Source organism: Urtica dioica, chromosome 5 (assembly GCF_054948205.1).
Source record: "Urtica dioica subsp. dioica isolate 48M chromosome 5, U.dioica_male_clone48M_v1_H2, whole genome shotgun sequence".
In the NCBI taxonomy this organism is placed as follows: domain Eukaryota; kingdom Viridiplantae; phylum Streptophyta; class Magnoliopsida; order Rosales; family Urticaceae; genus Urtica; species Urtica dioica.
This window is the reverse complement of record NC_142760.1, coordinates 41,531,953-41,553,647: the sequence shown is the minus strand read 5'-3', so window position 1 is coordinate 41,553,647 and position 21,695 is coordinate 41,531,953. Positions and strand designations below refer to the sequence as shown.

Below are 21,695 nucleotides of genomic sequence, written 5' to 3'. Positions count from 1 at the left end.
TTTTCTGGGTTTGAAAAGTAAACACAAGCAAGCCTATCTTGACTAACAAAGAAATAATTAAATTAGAGATGTCACTCTGTTTATTATCGACAAATGCATCGTTGCATAGAAGTCTTTGGGGATACTTAGCGATGTGGTCCAACATATTTATTCAATGCTGATAGAACATTCACTAGCCAGTCTAGTCTTTTTTTTTTCTTCTGGATTTGAAAAGTAAACACAAGCAAGCAGGAGATGAAGTCATGAATTACCGTGTAATGAGGGCTAAAACTAATTTAGATGTATAATGTTATAGATATTAAAAAAGGAACTTGATAATGTTAGGTAACTAGTTTTATTGTCACTAGTACAAAAAACAGCATTGGGTGCGACTTTTTTCGCACCCAAAGGTCGAAAGTCGCACCCATTGATACCTTTAGGTGCGACTTTAGGTGCGACAAAGTCGCACCCGAAAGTTCGCACCTAAAGGTCATGGGTGCGACTAGTCGCACCCGAAGGTCATGATTTTTAGGTGCGACTTTTAGGTGCGGATATTCGCACCCATATTCGCACCCATAAGTCAGAAAAAATGTGCGAAAAAAGTCCGCGCGAAAGCCATTGGGTGCGACTAGTCGCACCCATAAATTTGGCGGGTAGGCCAACGGGTGCGACTAGTCGCACCCAAATTCATTCGCGCCAAGTCTTTGGGTGCGACTAGTCGCACCCAAATTCATTCGCGCCAAGTCTTTGGGTGCGACTAGTCGCACCCGTTGGCCTACCCGCCAAATTTATGGGTGCGACTAGTCGCACCCGATAGCTATTTTTAAGTTTTTTTTTATTTGTTATTTAATATTTATTAATTAGAAATTCATTAATTACGAATTCTATAATTGTAATCAAATAACTAAATAGTTTATTAATTAGAAAATTCATTAATTAATATTTATAATCATAATAAAAACTAACCATTTGTTTTTCGATTACAATAATTATATAATGTACGACAAATAATTAAAATAAATGTTCATTCTTTTCCCTTTCCTTTTCCTCGGTTTGTAAACCAATCCTTGAACATTTTACTCCCTCTTCCGCCAAATCTTCCTCCAGAACTGCTGCTACCTCCTCGTCCACTTCCGCTCGTACGCTCACTGCCGCTCGTACGCTCTCGCTGGTAATCTGCTGAACCTGGCGGCGTCGTCTGAGCATCTGCCATTGAAACTGATGGCGGCGTTGTCTGATGCATAGGATGCATCTGAGGCGGCGGCGTCGTCTGAGGCATCTGTGGCATCATGCCGGGCGACATCTGCGGCATCTGTGGCATCGTGCCGGACGACATCTGAGGCAAGGGCGAAAACTGTTGCGTGAACGCGAACATTTGTCGCTGCATCTCCTCCATCTGCTGTTGTTGTGCCGCCATAGCGAGTTGTTGTGCCGCCACCTGAGCTTGGAGCTCGCCAACCACTGGATCTGGAACGCAGCGCCGCGACGAGCCTGAGCCTGACGACGAGCTTTCGTCCTGAGCCTGAGCAATAGCCCAAGATGTTCTCGGGACCGTTGGACCTATTCCAACGTACCAATCTTGACGGTTCCCGAGAATTTCTAGCATCGCGTGCTCCTCTGCGGCGTCCTGGTCAAAGACTACGCCTTGCTCTTCTGCTTGTCGCTGAAGATCCGCCAGTAGAGTAACTATCCGCGCCTTTACACATAAAAAAAATTATTAAAAATTAATTATTATGTAAGTAACGTACTCTTAATTATAACATATGACTTACATGTGCTCGTCTCGCCCAATCTGTCGTCCATTCACCTTTTCTATTATGGTGTTTTTGCTCCCACGTCGTTAACGCGGAGCCCAAAGTCCCATCATCCTTACTCTGTAATTGTTATGAAAATATAAGTACTGAATTTATTTCAACTTAAGTATTTCAAAATTAGAATAACTTACGTTCAAATGACGATGAGCCAAGAAAGAAAGAGATCCTTGAGTCGACCTCGTCTTCTTCTTCTTCGAATTCTCCTTGTTGCGAGTAGATTTTTTCTGCAAATAATTAATTTTGTCATTATTCAATCTGATAAAGATATTGTGATTTATTACAATCATACATTACGTACCTTCCAATCGTCAGTCGCGAACTCGTCTACCACCGCCTCCCAATCCTCTTTCTTATATCCCGGTGGTGTTTCCGCCTTAGCGTTTTCAGTGCTCCCACAAAACTCCAATCTGAACTTCTTTGATAGCTTGGACTTCTGGTTGCGTCGCCTGATCTTGGCATTCCGAATGATAGCCTGATCAATCGTATTCTGAAAGCAATCCGCAGGCAGATCCTCGCCGGTGTCAAGATCCGTGTACACAAATCTGAACTCGGAATGAAGTGCGCTCAAAATAGCAGCCAACATCTGTGGCGTCACTTCACTCCAATCACGAGTCGTAGGCGGGATATGTGCTTTCACCAAAGCACCGAGGCGGTTGTTAAATAGTCCAACTTTTTTATTTTCTTTCCTTATCTCTTGATAGAATGTTTGGTTTATTGGGTCCCACTTGACCACCTTCGCACCCGGTACCCCCTGTGTTGCTCGCGCCGACGTCGAGCCGGTTGTTGGTCCCCTTGATTTCTTAGGACCTTGGGACTCAGGTTCCTGTGGCGGACCTTGAGAATCCGGTCTCTGTGGCGAATCTCCACCAGAACCTGAAGCGGTCGACATCCTATAAAATGAAAACAACATTTGTAAATTGACATCGTATAAAATAAAACAACATTTGTGAACATACATCACAAAACAAAAGGAAACAACATCATACAAAAACGTGGGTGACACCACGGATATATTTTATTATAAAACCTCACATATGGCGGAGGAAAACCGTGGTTACATAGATAGTTCTCATTCATCGTCATCACTACCTATATCAACATCAACATCAACATCAACATCTTCTCCCTCAAAAACGATGCATTCCTCATGATCATCATCGTCTTCCTCACCATCGTCAACGATATTTACTAGCTCAGCATCTTCGATTTCATGTCGATGATTCAGACGATCGATGTTTGACAATTCTATTGTCAACGGAATCGAGGCTGAGGTGGTGGGGTCGACTTCAGGAACGACTTCGGAATAGGACACACTCATTAATGCACGCGTCGATCATCTCGTATCCCATGCCAAAACGCTTCAGCTTCGCTTTTGCCTCGTAGTGCTTCTCCGGTATTCGATTACCGGCTGGATGAGACTTCCTCAAAAGCTGCAGCAGTTCTGTGAACGACTTGTTCGTCCAATGGTTCGTGACTTTAAGGTGCATCAACTGAACCAAGAATGACAACGACGAAAACTCCTTGCATCCAGGGTACAATTCCGCTTCCAACTCAGCGAACAAGTCTTCCACTTGCTCCTCCGCACGCACATCGCTCGGAGCCGGCTCCGTAACACCATCGAAATCATCGTGATCTCTTATATCCTCCACAGCAGCATGTATTCCTCCTACTCCTCTCTGGGCTGTTTCTCCGATGGGGACTTCTTCAAGATGACCGACGGAACGCACGAACTCGCCATGATGATACCATTCTGTGTAGCCCGGGGTAAACCATTTGTTTAGCAGATGATGCCTTACAACCCCAATGTCGTGCCATCTCACGTTGTTGCAAGGCTTGCATGGACATCGATATTCGTAATTATCGTTCGGAAATCTTCTTGCAGCGCGGATAAATTCATTAACTCCGAGTTTATACTGCAAGGACAACCGATTGTTCTCGGTGATCCAATCTCTACTTGGATTGGACATTGATTTCGCTAAACGAAAGAGAAAATTAACAATTATTAATAGTTGTTGCTAAGGGACGAAGACGACTGAAATCGATTACTTATGTTGGCGCTGATGCCGAATAGTGCGGCTTAAGGGTTATTACTAATTAAGGGACGAAGAACTGTAAAGGTGAAATTATGAATTTTATTTTATATGAAGTCGAATTACATAAAACATTTTACCAATTTTACTAATTATATCAAATAATTAATTTCAATTACATAATTAACAATTTTTATAATTGTATCAAATTAATTTAAATTACATAATTAACAATTTTACCAATTATATCAAATTAATTTCAATTACATAATTAACAATTTTTATAATTATATCAAATTAATTTCGATTTCAAAATTAACAATTTTATCATACTAACTACATTATTAATACATATATACGTATAAAAAACTATTTAATTACCTAATTAATTAACAATTAGACTAATTATGCTAATTACAATTAATCTAAAGTAATTAAAAACACAATTAAAAGGACTACGAGAGGCTAACCTGTAGAGTACGACGAGGCTGCGAGAGGCACGACGGTGCTACGACTTCTTGGCTGATCGAGAGACTCACGGCCGGACTGAGACTTCTTCGCTGAGAGACTCACGGCCGGACACACATAAACACACCACACACATAAACACACATCACACACATACACAACATACATAAACACACACCACACACATAAACACACACACATACCTAAACACGCCGAGCTGAGAGACTTGATCTTGGCTGAGAGACTCACGGCCGGACTTCGACGGGTCGCGCGAGGAAGAGCGAGGCTTCAACCTGGACAAATGGAGAGATAGGGCTCAAATTAGATCATCCTTCAAGTGGTATTCTTCTTAATCTTACAGTTTTTAATTCTTGTTCAATTTTCTTGAGGGTTAAAATTACATCTATTCATAATCTCAAAGCTAAACATGACTTCACTGATTATTCAAAAAAAAAAACCAAATTTTTGTGTAAAAACCAGATTCTGATAAGCTTGGAACTTTAGAACTTAGATAAGCTTCAAGATTTTCGTGTTTTAACACTTGTCCTGGGTAGTGTTGATGAGAAACGGTAAGAAATAGTTCAGATTGAAGGTAAACACTAATCTATAACAATTCTAACAAAATATCCAGAAACAAAATTACATTCAGATCTTTTGCAGTAACAATTTTCCTTCTCTGCCTTCCAGGAGGGGAGGGTTTTAAATAAAATTCGGGTTTCTTTTAAAAAAAAATTAACGTCTATTTCAGGTTTCAGAATCCTTACAAATATTTTGAAAAAGTAAAGTGATATATCTTGATAGTGTTGGCAATAATAAATAATACAATAGATTTGATGAAGCTAAAAATAAAACAACGCAGCACAACATTAAACGAACACACACACACATACTCACGGCCGGACTTCCAAAAGTTTTCTCAGTAGATTTAGTCAGGATTTGCCTGAAATTGAAATAATGAATTGAAATATTCCGACCACACATAAACGAACACACACACACACATACTCACGGCCGGACTTCTTGGCTGAGGCTTCGACGGGTCGCGCCAGTTCAGATCGAGTCTGGCGCGAGGAAGAGCGACGCCGGCCGGTTCAGATAGAGTCTGGAGCGAGGAAGGAGCGGTCGGAGGCTGAGAAGCGGTGGCGGTCGGAGGCTGGGAAGAGAGAGAGAGAGAGAGCGGTGGCGGTCGAAGAGAGAGAGAGAGCGGTGGAAGAGAGAGAGAGCGCGTGGTGGCGGTCGGAGGCGGTCGGTGGCGGCGACAGGGGTGGGAGAGAAGAGAAATCGGGGAGAGAGAGTTTTTTTTTAAGGTTTGGCTCGGATAAAATGAAAACCCGAGCGGCTGTATAATTTATACAGACTTTTGAATTTGGGTGCGACTTTGTCGCACCCATTGACACCTTTGGGTGCGACTTTCTCGCACCCAATGACCTGTGTCAGAGGTTTCGGGTGCGACTTTATCGCACCCATTGACATTTTCTAAAAAACGGGGGAAGTTTTGTCCGCCGAAAATTTAAGATCATTTAGGTGCGACTTAGTCGCACCCAATACTTTAGAGAAAGTATTGGGTGCGACTAAGTCGCACCCAATAGTGGTACCACACTTTTGGGTGCGATTAGTCGCACCCAAAGTCAGAAAATTTCGCGAAAATTTTCCAGCGCTTAATTGATTTTTGGGTCCGACTATTCGCACCTGAAAGTCTTATTGGTGCGACTTTTAGGTGCGAATAGTCGCACCCAAAAGTCATCCGCACCGGAAAACTGTTTTTGTAGTAGTGTGTGTATACAAAATGAAGAATAGATTATACAATTAAAAAAATTTATCGTAAATACATAATAATTAATAAGATGTAAAATAAATAGACGTACATCAGTAACATATTTTGTATTTATTATTTGTTTGATTTTATTTACACTTCTCTTTCATGCCTATCACATGATTCAACCAAATAAAAAGTAAATCAGCCCAATATAGCAATAAAAGAAAAAAAAAATGTAGATTGTGAGGAGTTTTATCATAGTACATAGAGTTTCAAAATGAAACATATAATTAAGGTAAGTATTATTTTACTATAATTTCGTTTCAGAAACACATAAAATTTACTAATTAATAACATATTTATAAAAAAAAAATAAGATGATTAATTTAATTATAGGTCTCATACTGTTAGATTAAACTTTGATCATCGAAAGAGAAAAAATTTCAAAACTTTCAGACAATTAAAAGTAAACTGTAAAAGTAAACTAAAAGCATTAAATTCAATTTCATTGTGAACATTAGCCTAAAGAGAAGAAAATTTAAATATAAGAGAACAGACTACGAAATTAAAACGTAGAAGTGAAATGCCCAAAACTTGTAATTAAGTCCACTTTTGTAAAACTCCGGATTAATTGCAATTATAAATTTATTTCTATAGTCCAGACCAAAGTTATTTTGTCCCTGGTCCCAGTTTATTTAATTTATTGTGGATGTAATCCGTTAGAACAAAGTTATTTTGTCGCTGGTCCCAGTTTATTTAATTTATTGTGGATGTAATTTGGTACGAGTGTTTCTTCCACATATTTGTAATTTATTGTGGATGTAATTTGGTACGAGTGTTCTAACGGATTACATCCCCCAAATCTTAAACCATGTCCAGTCGTTTGGTTTTGAGGCATATTGGCACACAGATACAAAACTAACAACTTTAATAATTTAGGGGCAAAAAAGTCAATTACTCTATATAATATTCTAAAACTTTTGAAACAATGATTTGAAGTTGAACAATTGGTCTTCTTCCACATATTTAAAAAATTCTATGGTATTATATTTAGTTTCATTAAATAGTTTCGCTTTGCCGGCTATAAGTAGTCCTATATCAACAATATATTTATCCTCGTTTTCCAGTTCAAGGTACTTCAGTCCCTAAACTCGTTTAGTTTCTCATTATTATTTGTGCTTTCTGATTAATTTCATATCTCTTTCATTGCTATTAATTTAATGACCCATTTTTTTCTTAAACGGAAGCTAATGATATTGCTTACAATGAGCTTTTTTATTTTTTATTTTATCAGTTGGCTCTAGACGTACGATTCAGAGGAAGAACCTGGCTACTTATCCAGCAAAAAAAAAAAAAAAAAATTGGCTACTTAATTTGAAATTTGACTAAATAAGCTGATCATATTATGTCGGGGTGGTAAGTGTTTTTTTTTTTTTTTTTTTTTTTTTTTGCATAGGTTTTTATGTATAATTTTTACACTTAGGGCAACTCCAACTCATTTCCTATATTTGGTGTTAATTCAACACAACTTTTGTGTTGATTTAGCACCAAATTTTTTTCCAACTCCAACCACAATACCAAATTTCACACTAAAAATACTATTCATCATTATTATATTATTAAAATTATGCAATCTCTTTATTAATAAATATTTTAGTAAATAATTATAATGTTTATATTTTTTAATTAAGTGATTAAAATTATTTATTACTTACCAATATTTAACAAAAACTAAAATAAATAAAATTATGTTATTGTTTTAGTTTTTATTTTATTTTGTTTGTTTCATTTAAACTTTGTAATCTATGTTTAAATTTTTATGTATTGTTATTTTGTTTTAATGTATTTTTGTAGTCAATTTATGAATTTTGGTGTTTTATAAATATTTGTAAGATTATATATATGTATAAATAAGTATTAAAAAAAAAAATTTGCCGTGTGAACAGTGCCACGTCAAATTTGGCGCGGTACTATTACAACACTGCAAATTTGGTGTTGGTTTTGCAGTGCGGTTGGAGGAAAAAAAACGGCATATTTGATGTTTTATAGTGTGGTTGAAGATGACCTTAGATAAAGAAACAAATAAATTTTAGTGTTATTACATTGAAATGAAAAAGTTGACATAATTTTTAGTCTAATATATCTAAATAATTATAGTATATGTACGTTTCAAAAGGCTCGGGTACAACTTATAAACCACTTATGAAGATAGAGTTGATTGTAAATATATAGGAGGATTGCGATCGCGGAAAGTGAGAAGAAGGAGGAGACGAAAACGACGTCGTTAGGGGCATGGGACACGTATTACCGAACGTGGGCGAAGATAATCCTGTTTTCGTGTGTGGTGGGACTGATAATAGACCCGTTGTACCTCTACATTCACACCATTGACGACACCAATAAATGCGTTGTCATGGACGGCAGCATCAAGTCGGCGGCTGTGACTTTGAGGTCTCTCACGGACTTGATGTACTTAGTCCACATCATTGTTAGGATCCAAAGCGCCTTCTCAACGGCTAAAGAACTAGAGTTGTCTCGTTGGACCGGCTTTCCTTGGTTCACCCTCCTCATTGATGTCTTAGCCATTCTTCCTCTCCCACAGGTATATATATATATATATATATATATATATATATATATATATATATATATATTTAATGTTTTTTTTATGGGAAAATAACACATTTATACCCTGTGTTTTATTGAAATGTCGAGTTTAACCCTCGGTTTTCAAAAATGTCGAGTTCATACCCTCTGTTTAACTAAAATGACGAAATTATACCCTGAAATAGACAACAGTGTCACAAATATTCTTTTTATTGACTTTTCATTGACGTTGACTATAATATTTATAATATAAACACCAATTATCTTTATTCATTTGCGCCATATATGTAATTTATTTAAAAACTAAAAAATAAACAACAGTCTCTTAATCGTGAAGAACACAGAAAGAGGCAAAGGGGTAAATATAGATAGTTGATAGTCATCAAAATCGCATATTCGAACAGAGAATCCAAGATTTAGAGTTACAATTCGAATACGGAATGAAGTCATTTCTTAGGCGGTATGAGTTTTATTATTTAATTTCAATTTAAGGCTATTTTTATTTCAAAATTGAGAATTTGGAAATTAGGGTACTGATTTAGATTTGATTCGGTTTTTCTTATATAAGAGTTAATATCAATGAAAGAGAGATTTGTGACGCTGTTATTCATTTCAGGGTATAATTTTGTCATTTTAGTTAAACAGATGGTATGAACTCGACATTTTTGAAAACTGAGGGTTAAACTCGACATTTCACTAAAACACAGGGTATAAATGTGTTATTTTCCCTTTTTTTATTATATATTTTGTATAATTTTATATTGACATACATGTATATGTATATACAGTTTATAATCGTGGCGTACTTTCCCAAGATTGTGCGGTCGGGAAATTGGAAAGCAAGGAAGGTGCTGAACTTGTTGCTTCTACTTCAGTACGTGCCTCGAATTATGCGAGTGCACCTGTCATGCAAGGACTTGGTCGGAGCTCTGGACAGCCTCGCCCATCGTGTTTGGGCAAGAGTCTTCTTCTACTTTTGTCTCTACCTTATATCCGGCCATGTAAGCTAACAAATAATATTGATCTAATTTCTACTCTGGATATCTCAAAATCAATTGACAATGTATCACCCAAAAAATTTATAAACTTTTTTTTTTTTGTAAAATAAAAAAGATTCTAGGAGGGCTTTGGTACTTCTATTCTGTATACAGAGAGACAGCATGCTGGCAACATGCGTGTGTAAAGTACAAGGGTGAGGGGACATGTAATGTTTTGTGTAGTGACAATATTGCTGCCGATCCTGCCGTTTCAAATTCCATAGCCCAGCGTTGCCCCGTCAGGCCCTTTCAAACCGAGGTTTTCGATTTTGGGGTATTTTCCAACGCTATCGCTTCCAACACAACAAGAATAACCGATAATTTCTTGGAAAAATGGGCCAAATGCTCCTGGTGGGGCATGAAGAACCTCAGGTAACGTACTATAATAACAAAATGATCAATTATTATTTTTAGTATTAATGTAATGATGTGGGCAAAACCTCATGCATGCAGTTCTTTTGGTCAAAACCTTGAAACAAGTACAGATTTTGGGGAAAACTTGTTCGCCATCCTCATTTCTACTTGTGGTTTGCTTCTCTTTGTATATATACATACAGGCACGAAGCCAAGTGGTGGCCAAGGGGGGCTATAGCCCCCCTCAAAAAAAAAAATTGCACTTTTTACCCAGTTTTTAATTTATTTTTACATTTTTTTACCCTCAAAATTTACAAATCAGCCCCCCCTGAACTTTTTGTTGCAAATTAGCCCCCCCTAATATATATAAGTTATATTTTTATCTATATATATGTTTGCTTGTGCTTGTGCAGACGTATATTCAATTGGAAACTCAAAAATCAAATGATCGGATGAAGAAGATGATAATAAAAAAGAAAGAGATAGAGGAATACCTGACGAGCCAAGGCGTGCCAGGTTCTAAAAAGAAAATCATAACTCGAAACTTGGGACGCTCCATCAAACACGGCAAACAAGTTGATGTCCAACGTTTGATCATCTCTATTTTCAAACGCCACGTACACAATCCCGAGGTACTATACTTATTTATTATTATTGTTATTGAATTTATTTATTGACACTATATGTATACGTACGTACGTACAGGGATTCGTGGAGTGGGTGAACAGAATACAAGCAAATAATAACGAAAATGGAGAGGATAACAGAAAAACACAACAGCAAACTGAGTTGTGGCTCTCTAATTACCAAAACATCCCTCAAAAACTCAAGAAGGAGGTTACGGACAGGTTGAAGCATGTTCCTAATAATAATAATATGGATGTCGTCGATCTCAAAACTCTCTTCCCACTTCTTCCCTCTAAACTCGCTCTCTCTATCAAGGAGTGTTTGTGCTCACCCATTCTCACCAAAGTACGTACCTACCTATATTTGCTATTATCACATCCTAGTCTCACTCATAATTCACTAATAAGTGTTATATATATATATATATATATATATATATATATATATACATATATATATATATAGGTTCCGAAGCTGGAAAATATGGGTGAACAAGTGTACAAAACGTTGTACAGATACATGAAGCCGGTGGTGTACGATGAGAACACGTACATAATACGGCAAGGCGAGCCGCTGGACATGATGCTCTTTGTCACGCGAGGCATCGTTTGGGCGTTTGAAAGCGGATCAAATTCTAGTCCTGCGAGGATAGAGGCCGGGGATTTCTTCGGGAACGAGCTTCTTGAATCTCTGCTGAGCGTAAGCTCGTTGACCAATACGGGAATCCCGGTCGCCACTTGCAATGCAAAGTCCCACACCAAAGTCGAGGGATTTGCTCTCCTTGCTGCTGATTTGGACCGCATCCTCGTCACGTATTGGCTTAACTTTCCCGCTGAAACGCCCGCCAAGGAACGCCTAGCCATTTTGTCCGTACAACAACTCCGAAACCGCAACCGCAACAGAAGGGCCAATAATAACCACAAACATGTATAATGAATGATCACTTTTAGTTTATTGCTTTTGTCAGAGACTATTAAGTGTGTGTGTGTGAGCTAATAGCACGAAGCCAAGTAGCATTGGATAATATACTATCAAGGATAGTCCCACATCGACTGGGTATTACGATCCTGACATCTTTATAAGGCTTGTGGGTTACTCCTCTAATTAACAAGCTTGGTTTTAGATGGAACCCCACACCTTTAACATGGTATCAGAGGAGTAACTCACAAGCCTTATAAAGAGGCCAGGATCGTAATACTCAGTCGATGTGGGACTATCCTTGATACACCCCCTCACGCGCACAGGCACAGGCACACATTGACACAGACACTGGAAGCGTGAAGTATAGGCCCGATCAGGTAGCCCATATATTAGAATGTCCCACATCGGTTGGGTACTTGAACAATGTGCTCCTTATAAATGTTTGGCATCTCTCCACTCTTGAGCTAGCTTTTGAGTGTGAGTTAGGCCCACACTTCTAATATGGTATCAGAGCGGGGCCCAATTTCGAATGTGAGACCACCCGTGAATGTTCATTCTCACAAACTTCACGCTCCAGTTTGTTCATCCTCTTATAAGTGTTTGGCATCCCTCCACTCTTGAGCTAGCTTTTGAGTGTGAGTTAGGCCCACACTTCTAATATATACTAAATTGTAATGTGAGGATTAATTGTTATAAATGGAAATTTGTGTACATAATTGATGAGCAAGTTCCTAGTATTTAGTGTTTTGATGTCCCGCGTAATTTAAGATCCAAGGTTGAAGAGTTACATCTGTTTCAGAGCACAATATCTTGCCTTCCAAGATAAAATCTTGTATCCCAAAAATGCATGATAAAATCTTTATATTATGATGGAATTCTACAGACTGCGGAGACTTGTTGGAAGCACAACAAACCGTTGTTTTAATACGGATTAAGTATACAATCACTGATATATGTTGAAGAAGATAGATATACCAAAAAAAAAAAAAAATCTTTTTACACAATGTGTCGTCCTATTTCCAAAAACAAAGGTTGTCTAGTATTTTTTTTGAAATCTTCATGTGTTGGAGCTTCATCGAATGCGATTCAAATGAGCAAAAGGCTCTGGGTTTGCCTTTGGAGCCGGTTTAGCCACTTCTGGGACTCCGAAAACGTTCCAGAACCTCAGCGTGTCATCTCCAGCTGCCGATGCGACTGTGCAACCATCCGGGCTCTGATTTACAAAATCAGCAAAGAGACCATGAAAGAAATTCATATAAACTTATCACTCTAATAATAGTAATAATAATAACAACTACGTACCTGAGCCATGAAAAGAACTCTGGAGGTATGGCCGGTGAGCTCAGCCACCTTGACCATTGAAGGGTACTTCCAAAGAGTGAGCTGGTTCTGAGTGAACCCGTGCGAGCTCAGAAGTTCTCTCTCGTTCTTGTTCCACAGACCTGAGAGCCCGTGTCCACTGAGTTGACACAAGCCCCGGTGTGAGTGTTCCAAAACTTGATGCACCGATCACCACCTACTCCGCCGGAAGCAAGCAGATTGCTCTGGAATGGGCACCAAGCCAGGGCTTTCACCGCCGAGCCTGTGAAGGTACTGAGTCGGAGAGTTCGAAGACGCCATCGATCGGTCCCAAATGTGAAGGAGATTGTCGTTCCCTCCGCTTGCCAATTGCTGTCCCATTTGAGACCGCAAACCTCTGTAAGTCTCGACGATGTGCGATCGGACTCTCACGTCGTTGTTGATGATCAAACCGTCCATTCCGCCAGTCGTGAGGATGTGGTTGTTCCACGCCAACGACCCCACTCTCTGGCTGTGACAGCCTTTCAGAGTCCTCAGCTGAACAACAACAAAACCCGACAATGTCAGTCACAATTTCAAATACGACTCTTGACAAAGAGCTTTACAAACAGCTCCAAAATACAAAGAGCTAATACGACTCTTGACAAGAATATCTAAATCTTATTTCAGTTTTGATGAAATTTTGTCGTTTGGATACAAGGGTATTTGTGTATTTTTAATGACTAAAAAAACAAAAACTAATTATAGGGGGTGATTTTGTAGTGAAATGCAAAACTTAGAGTTCGAATGGTATTTTTCCTATGTTTAGAAAGTATGAGAATCCATAAAGAAATGAATCCAAAATTTACAAGTTACTAAACCTCATTCATACACGTGATTTCTTTCCCAATCTAATGTAATTAATGATTATATTATAAACAAATTATGATTTTTTCCTTACCAAAATTATAATAATTATCTACTAAAAATGACAGTAAAAAGATAAGCAAGTTTTTTTTTTTTTTTTTGTGAAACAAAGATGAGCAAATGTATAAAATGCTTGTTGGTAAGTTAGTAACAAATTTTTTTAATTGATTGCATTAAAGAAAATCAAACGACCTCAAAATAAAAGGAGAATTATTTCTTAAAAAAAGAAAAGAAAAGAAAAGAAAGAGAGGATAAGGAAACGACATGTAGTTTTATTACAGACGGGAAAACGACATGTAGTTTCATCACACGCATGAAAAACGACATGTAGCTTATCCAAGGAGAAATGGATTCTCACTTTCTAATAAGAACATGAAATCTTCAGACAAGATAAGATAAGAATTAGGATGTCATGTTAGAGGTAAGTGATAGGTGCGTTAATCACGCGTAAAACTCCTATTTCCCGACCCAAAAACCGACGAGTCCTCAAGTATTTTAATGGTTTTAGTAGGTTTTTGAGTAGTTTCAGGTTCAAAAGAGCAATAGAGCGTCTACAATCAATTTCGTGGAAAAGGGACGAGATTTGGAGACAAAACGGTCGAAATAGAGTCAAAAAGCACAAGCAAGGAAATTGGCGACAACCGCGCGCCGCGCACCCTCCCTCGCGCGCCGCGGGATGACAGACTTCGAGACCACGCACCGCGCCTCGGCAATAGCGCGCCGCGCATCCTGGGAACGCAATCATGAAATCACACAGAGTCTTACGCGCGCAGCGCGCATAACCCGGATTTGGAGTCGCGCGCCGCGCAAGGACGACCGCGCGCTCTTCGGGTTTTGACGGACTTGCTTTCCGTTTTTGATGTTTTTGAGCGAATTAAATCATTCCAAAGGCCCAATATGCTCCGAAAATCACCCCTTGACCTATATATTAGACTCTAAGCTCTGAAAACACAAGCTTCCCTTTTGTTTTAGTTTCTATTTTATTGTTTGGTTGTTCTTGAGAGCTTTTGGAAGAGGAAAAAGACGTTCTTCAACGGAATTGACAACCCGACGAGTTCTCCTTCTCCGAATTCATTCGTTCTTCTTTCTTCTCTTCTTTTATTTATTTTATTGTTCTAAATTATTGTTGAACATCAATTTTAATATGAATTCTGTTTTGGTTTCAATCTTTATTTTAGTGTTTTTAATTATTCTGTTATGTTTAGCGTTGATTATGCATTCCATTAGAGGCTAAGTTTCTTATGGGGTTGCGATGTAGCCGGGATTGATAATGGTTGAGGGCTTCGTTAGGGTTAGATAATTATTGTTTGCTTCATTATTATGGATTGCTTGATATGAATTGTTCCTTATGCTTTCTGATGCTTGATCACCATTAGAACTGTTATCTAGGATTGTTTAGCTACTCGAGAGAGAGTAAATAATCGTGCTTTTGTTCATGTCTTCATAGTTGATCCTAGGTTATAAACTCTAGGCAATTTATGTAATCGTTTGAACTCTTGTTTCATTGCGTGTGATTGTTTTAATAGGATTAGATGCCGAGAGGATAATAATCCGTCAATTGCATAGGTTTGCTAGAACACTCGAGAGAGGCTAGTGAATAAGTTTGATAGAGTGAGATTAGCATCCATAGGAGTAGATTTTGTCGTTCGAGCCCGAAACCCCCGTCCTAGTTAGTTCCGGTGAAATCGTGACCCCTACCTTCTCTTCTTGCAAAACTCGTATTTAACTCTCTGCTTTAGTTTTATTATTGCTTTTGTTACAACCATCTTCTTAACTTTACTTGGAATTAATTAGCATCAAGTTTTAGAAAATCGCTAGAGTAACTAGTCTATGTGGGATCGATATCTGTTACTTACGTAACACTATTACTTGTTCGATACGTCCGCTTGCGTGCTAGTTATAAAAATATCGCAACAAGTTTTTGGCGCCGTTGTCGGGGAATAGTCTACAATAGCGATCGGATTTGCTTGCTCTTGCTATTTAATTTCTTAATTTTTGTTTTCTAACTTTTTGTGTCACTTTCTTGCTTTTGAAGGTGTATGCAAAAAGACGGATCATCAGCTCTCGTTCCAATCAACCCTAAGATCGAAAAATTTTGCAGGAAAATCGAAAAGAATCAAAGGAACGAGCAATGGAAGAGAACAAGAACAACGCCGAGGAGCCCAAGACCCTGTTCCAATACGGGCTGCCGCGACCAATGCCACACAATCGGCCATTGTTCTTCCGGTTCTTGCGGGTAATCAGAATTTCGAAATCAAGACCGGCGTGATCCATATGGTGCAACAATCCCAATTTTCGGGATCACCGGCCGAAGACCCGCAAGACCATCTCACCAACTTCGTCGAGATCAGCAACACGTTCAAGCTCCACAACGTGTCCGACGAAGCCATCCGCCTCCGCCTCTTCCCGTTTTCACTACGGGACCGAGCCAAGACTTGGCTCAACTCGCTCCCTCCTGGCTCCATCACCTCGTGGGCGGACTTGCGCATAAAGTTCATCTCGAAGTTCTTCCCATTCGAGAAGATGCATAAGAGGCGTAACGAAATCCATTCGTTCTCCCAATTCGATGGTGAGTCGTTATTTGAAGCTTGGGGGCGCTTCAAAGAGCTTGAGCGAAAGTGCCCCAACCATGGCATCCAAGGGTGGATGATGGTGCAAATCTTCTACGGCGACCTTTCTCCTTCATCGCGCACCCTCGTCAACACCGCCGCAGGGGGATCCTTCTTCCAAAAGACCGAGGAAGAAGCTCATATGCCATCCTCGAGGAGCTCGCGTACAACAACGACCAATGCCCGTCCGAGCGAAGAATTCAGAAGCGCGAGCCCGTCACGCCCGAGATGGAATTGATAAAAGCTCTCGCAGCACAGGTGGCCGACCTCACCAAAACGCTCCACGAGCATAAAGCTACAGTTCATGCTATCCAAGCCTCTATTCCCGAGCCGTGCTTCTGGTGTGCCGGCCCTCATTCTAGTGATGAGTGCGCGCAAGGGAACAAGGGCCAACAAGCAAGCTTCATCAACAATCGGCCGCCCTACAATCAAGGCCCAATGAGCACTTATCAGAATGGCGGATGGCGCGGTCCCCAGAATAACATGCCGATGCAACCCGCACCGCAAGCTCAGCCTCGACCGCATCAGAATCAGCCCCGACCACCGCCATATCAAGCCCCACCATTGCGAGCTTACAAGAACGAGACCAATCTGGAGGAGCTCGTAGCTAATTTGGCCACGTCGACGACTGACTTCGTGAATACCACCACCGATTTCATGAACGAAACGAAGACGGCACTCTCGAACCAATCGGCTCAGATCTGAAATCTCAAGACGCAGGTGGGGCAACTCGCAACCGCCATCCATACACGACCCCAAGGCACACTTCCAAGCACCTCCGAAGTGAATCCAAGGGAGCATTGCAATGCCATTTCTCATCAACACGTTGCAGCCACCGAGAGCCCGAAGAAAGAAGAAGAAGAGGCTGCTCCGGTCACCAACGCCCCTAAGCCGCAGTCGACGGTCCGCATCTATGAGATGCCACTTCCGTTCCCGCAACGGCTCACGGTGGCGCTGTCCGCCGAGTGTAGCGCCCTCCTGAAGCAAGAGCTCCCGCCAAAGTTAGAAGACCCGGGCAAGTTCACATTGCCATGCACTATTTGAGACATCTTCATCGAGAATGCTTTGTGTGATCTAGGTTCGGGCATCAACCTCATGCCGTCGGCCGTCTTCAACAAACTCAGGGTGGGTGAACTAAAGCCCACGCGCACCACTCTCCAACTGGCAGATCGGACCGTAAGGCATCCGCGCGGCTTCGTGGAAGACCTCCTTGTAAAAGTCGGAAAATTCACTTTTCCGGCCGATTTTTACGTCATCGACATGGACGAGGATCACGATATCCCTATTCTCTTTGGAAGGGCTTTCTTAGCCACTTGCGGTGTTCGCATAGACGTGCAAAAAGGCGAGCTGATGATGCGCATGAAGAACGAGGAGGAGACGTTCGGGACCTGCGAAACCCGAAAGCGCAAGAAGGAAAAAGAAGAGATCTACGTCATCGAGACATACGAAGTCGCCACTCCACCACCCACTCCGCCACGGGCTCCTAAAGAAGAATCAACGAAAAATGCGAGCATGGATGCAAAGCCGAAGTCTCCATTCAAGCCATGGCGAGGACGTTGGCCGAAACCATTCAAAGAAGTATGGATGAAGAAAGAGCGCGTAGAAGAAGGATCCACCGCCGCCCGAGTGCGGCGGCGACGAGTAGGGGAGTTCTACCACCCCCGCGAGGTAAGTTCCCTGTCTCCCGTGTTTTTATGGATCTACATTGAGGACAATGTAGAGATTAAGTTTGGGGAGGTGAACTACTTTGTGGGGGATTTCGGTTAGATTAGGTTGTTTTTATTTAATTTTTATTTTCTTAATTTTGTTTGGTGATTGCTTATAAGTGATAGTGTTAAAGTGTTTTCTCTCGTTATTTGCCAATGATACCATGTATTTTCGAAGAAATCCGAGTTCGAGTCAATTTTAAAATTTTTTGGTGCTTCCTTGTGATTGACTAATGGTTTGAGTAACGCAATTCCGGTTGATTTTTCCCATTTATGCACACACGTCGTCCCGGGGTTTGAGTAGTCCTTAGAGGTTCGATCACATCTTTAAATGTCTTTTAGCTCACGAACACTAAGAACCGCTCTAACCCTCTTCGAGGCGAAATGACCTGACACGAACCTAGGAAAAATGACATAGGCCTTCATTTGGACCGATCAGAGCCAAAAAGCCAACCCGTAATACTTCCTTGAGCACCCTTTCAAAAAAAGCCGAACGATTGATCCTTTCTTGATACTTAGTCAGAAAAAGCCGAGCCAATAATGTTTCAAATCCCACAAAGAACCCCGTTAACTTAGCGACTCTTGAGTGAATTCTTTCGATTTTTGTGACATGTTCTTCGACTAGTCTCTATGTGTTTTACAGTTCATTAGACACCACGCCGGTGATTGTTCGTTTTTATGTTTATTGTTTTGTATTGGAAAGAGAAAGGAAAAAAAAAAAGAAAAAAAAAAAGAAAAAAAAAAAGAAAAAAAAAGAAAAAAAAAAGAGAAAAAAGAGAAAAAGAAAAAAAAACTACAAAAAAAAGAGTGTTTAATTTCTGCATTTTATTATTTAATTGTATTAGTTTTTGGCGTGGTGTTCTGTGACATTAGTTTTAGAGACTAGACGTTGCATAGTCAAAGTTTGGGAGAAAACATTGGGAAGTAAAGGCTTAGGAAAGAAAACGTTCGCGAAAGGTGAAATGTTATACCATGAACATGGGAATGGGGGAGTGAGTAATATCATGTGAAAGTTGGTGAGTTTGGTGAGATTGAGTCGCTAAGTTGACGTTTTAGCCACATTTTGACCATATCCTACCGTTGACCCTAGCCTAACATTACAAGCCGACAAAGCCCTATTGATTTCCTCGGTAAGTGTCTTGCATTAGTGGAGATTGAGCGGCGAAAAACATTATGGTGTTCGATTCACATTCATCGCATTATTATTTGAGCATTTGACATTAGAAGATGTGAACGAACATATTGAGTTGATCTCTCTCTCTTTCGGGACATATTTCACACACGGGGGATTTTGATCGGGAATGTGTTGCAAAAGGTCATTTAGTCAATCTAATTATTTTTGGGTTTCATGTGATGATTGACTTGGATTCGGAAATTTTTGTAGGTTGAGGCATGTAACTAACACTTGATATTGTTGCTAACTTTGTAATCACCATTCGTTTTTAGTGTAACTTCTTTGGTGTGTAACTTGTAACTTCTTCAGACAAGATAAGATAAGAATTAGGATGTCATGTTAGAGGTAAGTTAATAAATAATAATCAACAGAAGCAAATTGCTTAAATGAGATATATATCTATTTAACTATATCATAAGTGAGAATGGCAATTTTACTATTCATAAGGTTTAAACCAATTAGCATCTGGCATGTGTTAACCATTTAATAATCTCTCTCTTTGATATAGATTTACGTTTGACCTCTTCATCTCATATTCAGATTTCCCTTCTCACCTGCAAAAAAATAAAAAACGAAACAAAAACTTTGCTTGATCTCCGTTGCTTATCCGCGACTGAGAGAGAGAGGGCGAGAGAGACGGGGTTTTAGGTCGAGGAGGAAGAGGAAGCTATGCGAGAGCTCAGCGAAGACACCAAAGCAGACGGGGTTTTTGCGCTCTGCGAGAGCTCGGCGAAGACACCAAAGCCGACACCGAAGCCGACCGTGGTTGCGAAGGAGTCGCGCCGAATAAACCGCGCGAAGAAGACGACGAAGCACATGGTGAGGACCAGCTCAGACCAGAGCTTCTCGCGCACAGCTTGCTAAGGTAATTTGCGAACCCAAAATCTTAGGGTTCGTGATTTTTGGGGGTTTTTGTTCAGGTTATTCAACGTACAAGTATTTATTATAATTTTCAGAAACTTAAATACATACCACTTGCATTGAAACCCCAGATTCAAGATCCATAAACAGAGATACATAACATCCCCATTTAACAATCTCTCTCTTTGATTTATTTATTTATTTATGTTTTACCTCTTCATTTCATCCTTAGATTTCCCTTCTCACCTGCAAAGCTTTGCTTGATCGCCGTTGCTCCCAAAATGTTAGGGCTCGTGCTTTTTGGGGGTTTTTGTTTAGGTTATTCTGCAAATCATGGCTGTCCCTCCTTCCCTCCCTCTAATTATGTTTTGCCTCTTCCTCTCGTCCTCAGATTTCCCGTCTCACTCGCAAAAAAAAAAAAAGGCAAAACAAACACCTTGCTTATATCACTCTGATTATACAGCTTGTTTTCTCCATAACAAGGTAAAGTCTTTCATTTTTGTGGTTCACTTGTTCTGTAAGTTTCTAACTATATATTACATGTTTCTAAATATAGATTTCTTTGTGGTTAGCATCGAACCACCGACTCAAAGGCGACGGTTTGTTTCGACTTCCTACTACTTTGATTTATGTGATCTTACAAATTCCCTGTTTAAATTAATTATGAGAAATGACATTCTGTTATTTCTTTTGCGCAGACATTTAGATGACATTTATATGAATTCAATGGCCGATGATGGTAACAAATTATTTCAATACTGCTCTAGCTATGATCGTCTATTATTTTTACGTCTATATTTTGTTCTCATTTAAGGGCATGCAGATTCTATATCTTCGGATACGTTGTTGGTTGAATATGTTAATTCTATCAAATCAAAGCGGTGTCGGAAGGTTTGTAGACTTTGTTTTGTACTTTTGCATTTTGTTTTTCAATATTCAAATTAGAATAAGTTTATTCTAACATGGTTCCTTAATATTGATTGTTTTTGTAATTAGAGGGTGCATTTCCAGCGAATTGGTTATTCGACCCCCCCGGCGAGCTCGACCTCCAGGCAGGGTCGACCTCCAGGCCAGGCTCGACCCCCAGGGAGCGCGACCCCCCCGGCGAGCTCGACCCCCAGGCGAGCTCGACTCCCAGGGAGCTCGACCCCCCCAGGCGAGCTCAACCTCCAGGCCAGGCTCGACCTCCAGGCGAGCTCGACCCCCAGGCGAGCTCGACCTCCACGGAGCTCGACCCCCCAGGCGAGCTCGACCCCCACGGAGCTCGACCCCCTATTCTAAATTTTTTAAGAGCTTGACTGATTTTTCGAATTTACGTGAGTTTTCCATTTGTATAAAGAGTAATCCTGCTTTAGACCAACGAGTTTATAACTCGCCATCTGTTTCTCAAGTTGCTGCAATGTGGGTAGATAATGGAACAAATGATGAATGGAACAGAGATATTATTGTTCATGGTTGGGATGATCATACACAAAGCCGGGCTCGCCCTCTAGGCGAGCTCGACCTCCAGGGAGCTCGACCCCCAGGCAGGCTCGACCTCCAGGCGA

At 40.2% G+C, this 21,695-nt stretch overlaps 1 protein-coding gene and 1 pseudogene across 1 annotated transcript; one reads left to right on the top strand and one right to left on the bottom strand.

The window, feature by feature from the left end:
* The first annotated feature begins 7,048 nt into the window (after nucleotides 1–7,048).
* Nucleotides 7,049–12,253, top strand: LOC149398607 (cyclic nucleotide-gated ion channel 1-like). The gene is made up of 8 exons (XM_089614625.1): nucleotides 7,049–7,180; nucleotides 8,280–8,649; nucleotides 9,443–9,655; nucleotides 9,768–10,063; nucleotides 10,145–10,248; nucleotides 10,418–10,677; nucleotides 10,751–11,017; nucleotides 11,138–12,253. Exons 1-8 carry the CDS (start codon nucleotides 7,086–7,088, stop codon nucleotides 11,603–11,605), a joined length of 2,073 nt encoding a protein of 690 aa, XP_089470751.1. The 5' UTR covers nucleotides 7,049–7,085; the 3' UTR covers nucleotides 11,606–12,253.
* Nucleotides 12,254–12,665: 412 nt separating this feature from the next.
* LOC149398606 (cell division cycle 20.2, cofactor of APC complex pseudogene) lies at nucleotides 12,666–16,072 on the bottom strand (annotated as a pseudogene).
* Between the last annotated feature and the right edge of the window lie 5,623 nt (nucleotides 16,073–21,695).

Excerpts from the sequence above, each read along its gene's own strand:
- LOC149398607 (XM_089614625.1), top strand. The coding sequence starts at position 7,086 with ATGGTATTATATTTAGTTTCATTAAATAGTTTCGCTTTGCCGGCTATA. Across the intron at positions 10,064-10,144 it reads TGGGGCATGAAGAACCTCAG|TTCTTTTGGTCAAAACCTTG; the intron begins GTAACGTACTAT and ends TCATGCATGCAG. Across the intron at positions 11,018-11,137 it reads GCTCACCCATTCTCACCAAA|GTTCCGAAGCTGGAAAATAT; the intron begins GTACGTACCTAC and ends ATATATATATAG.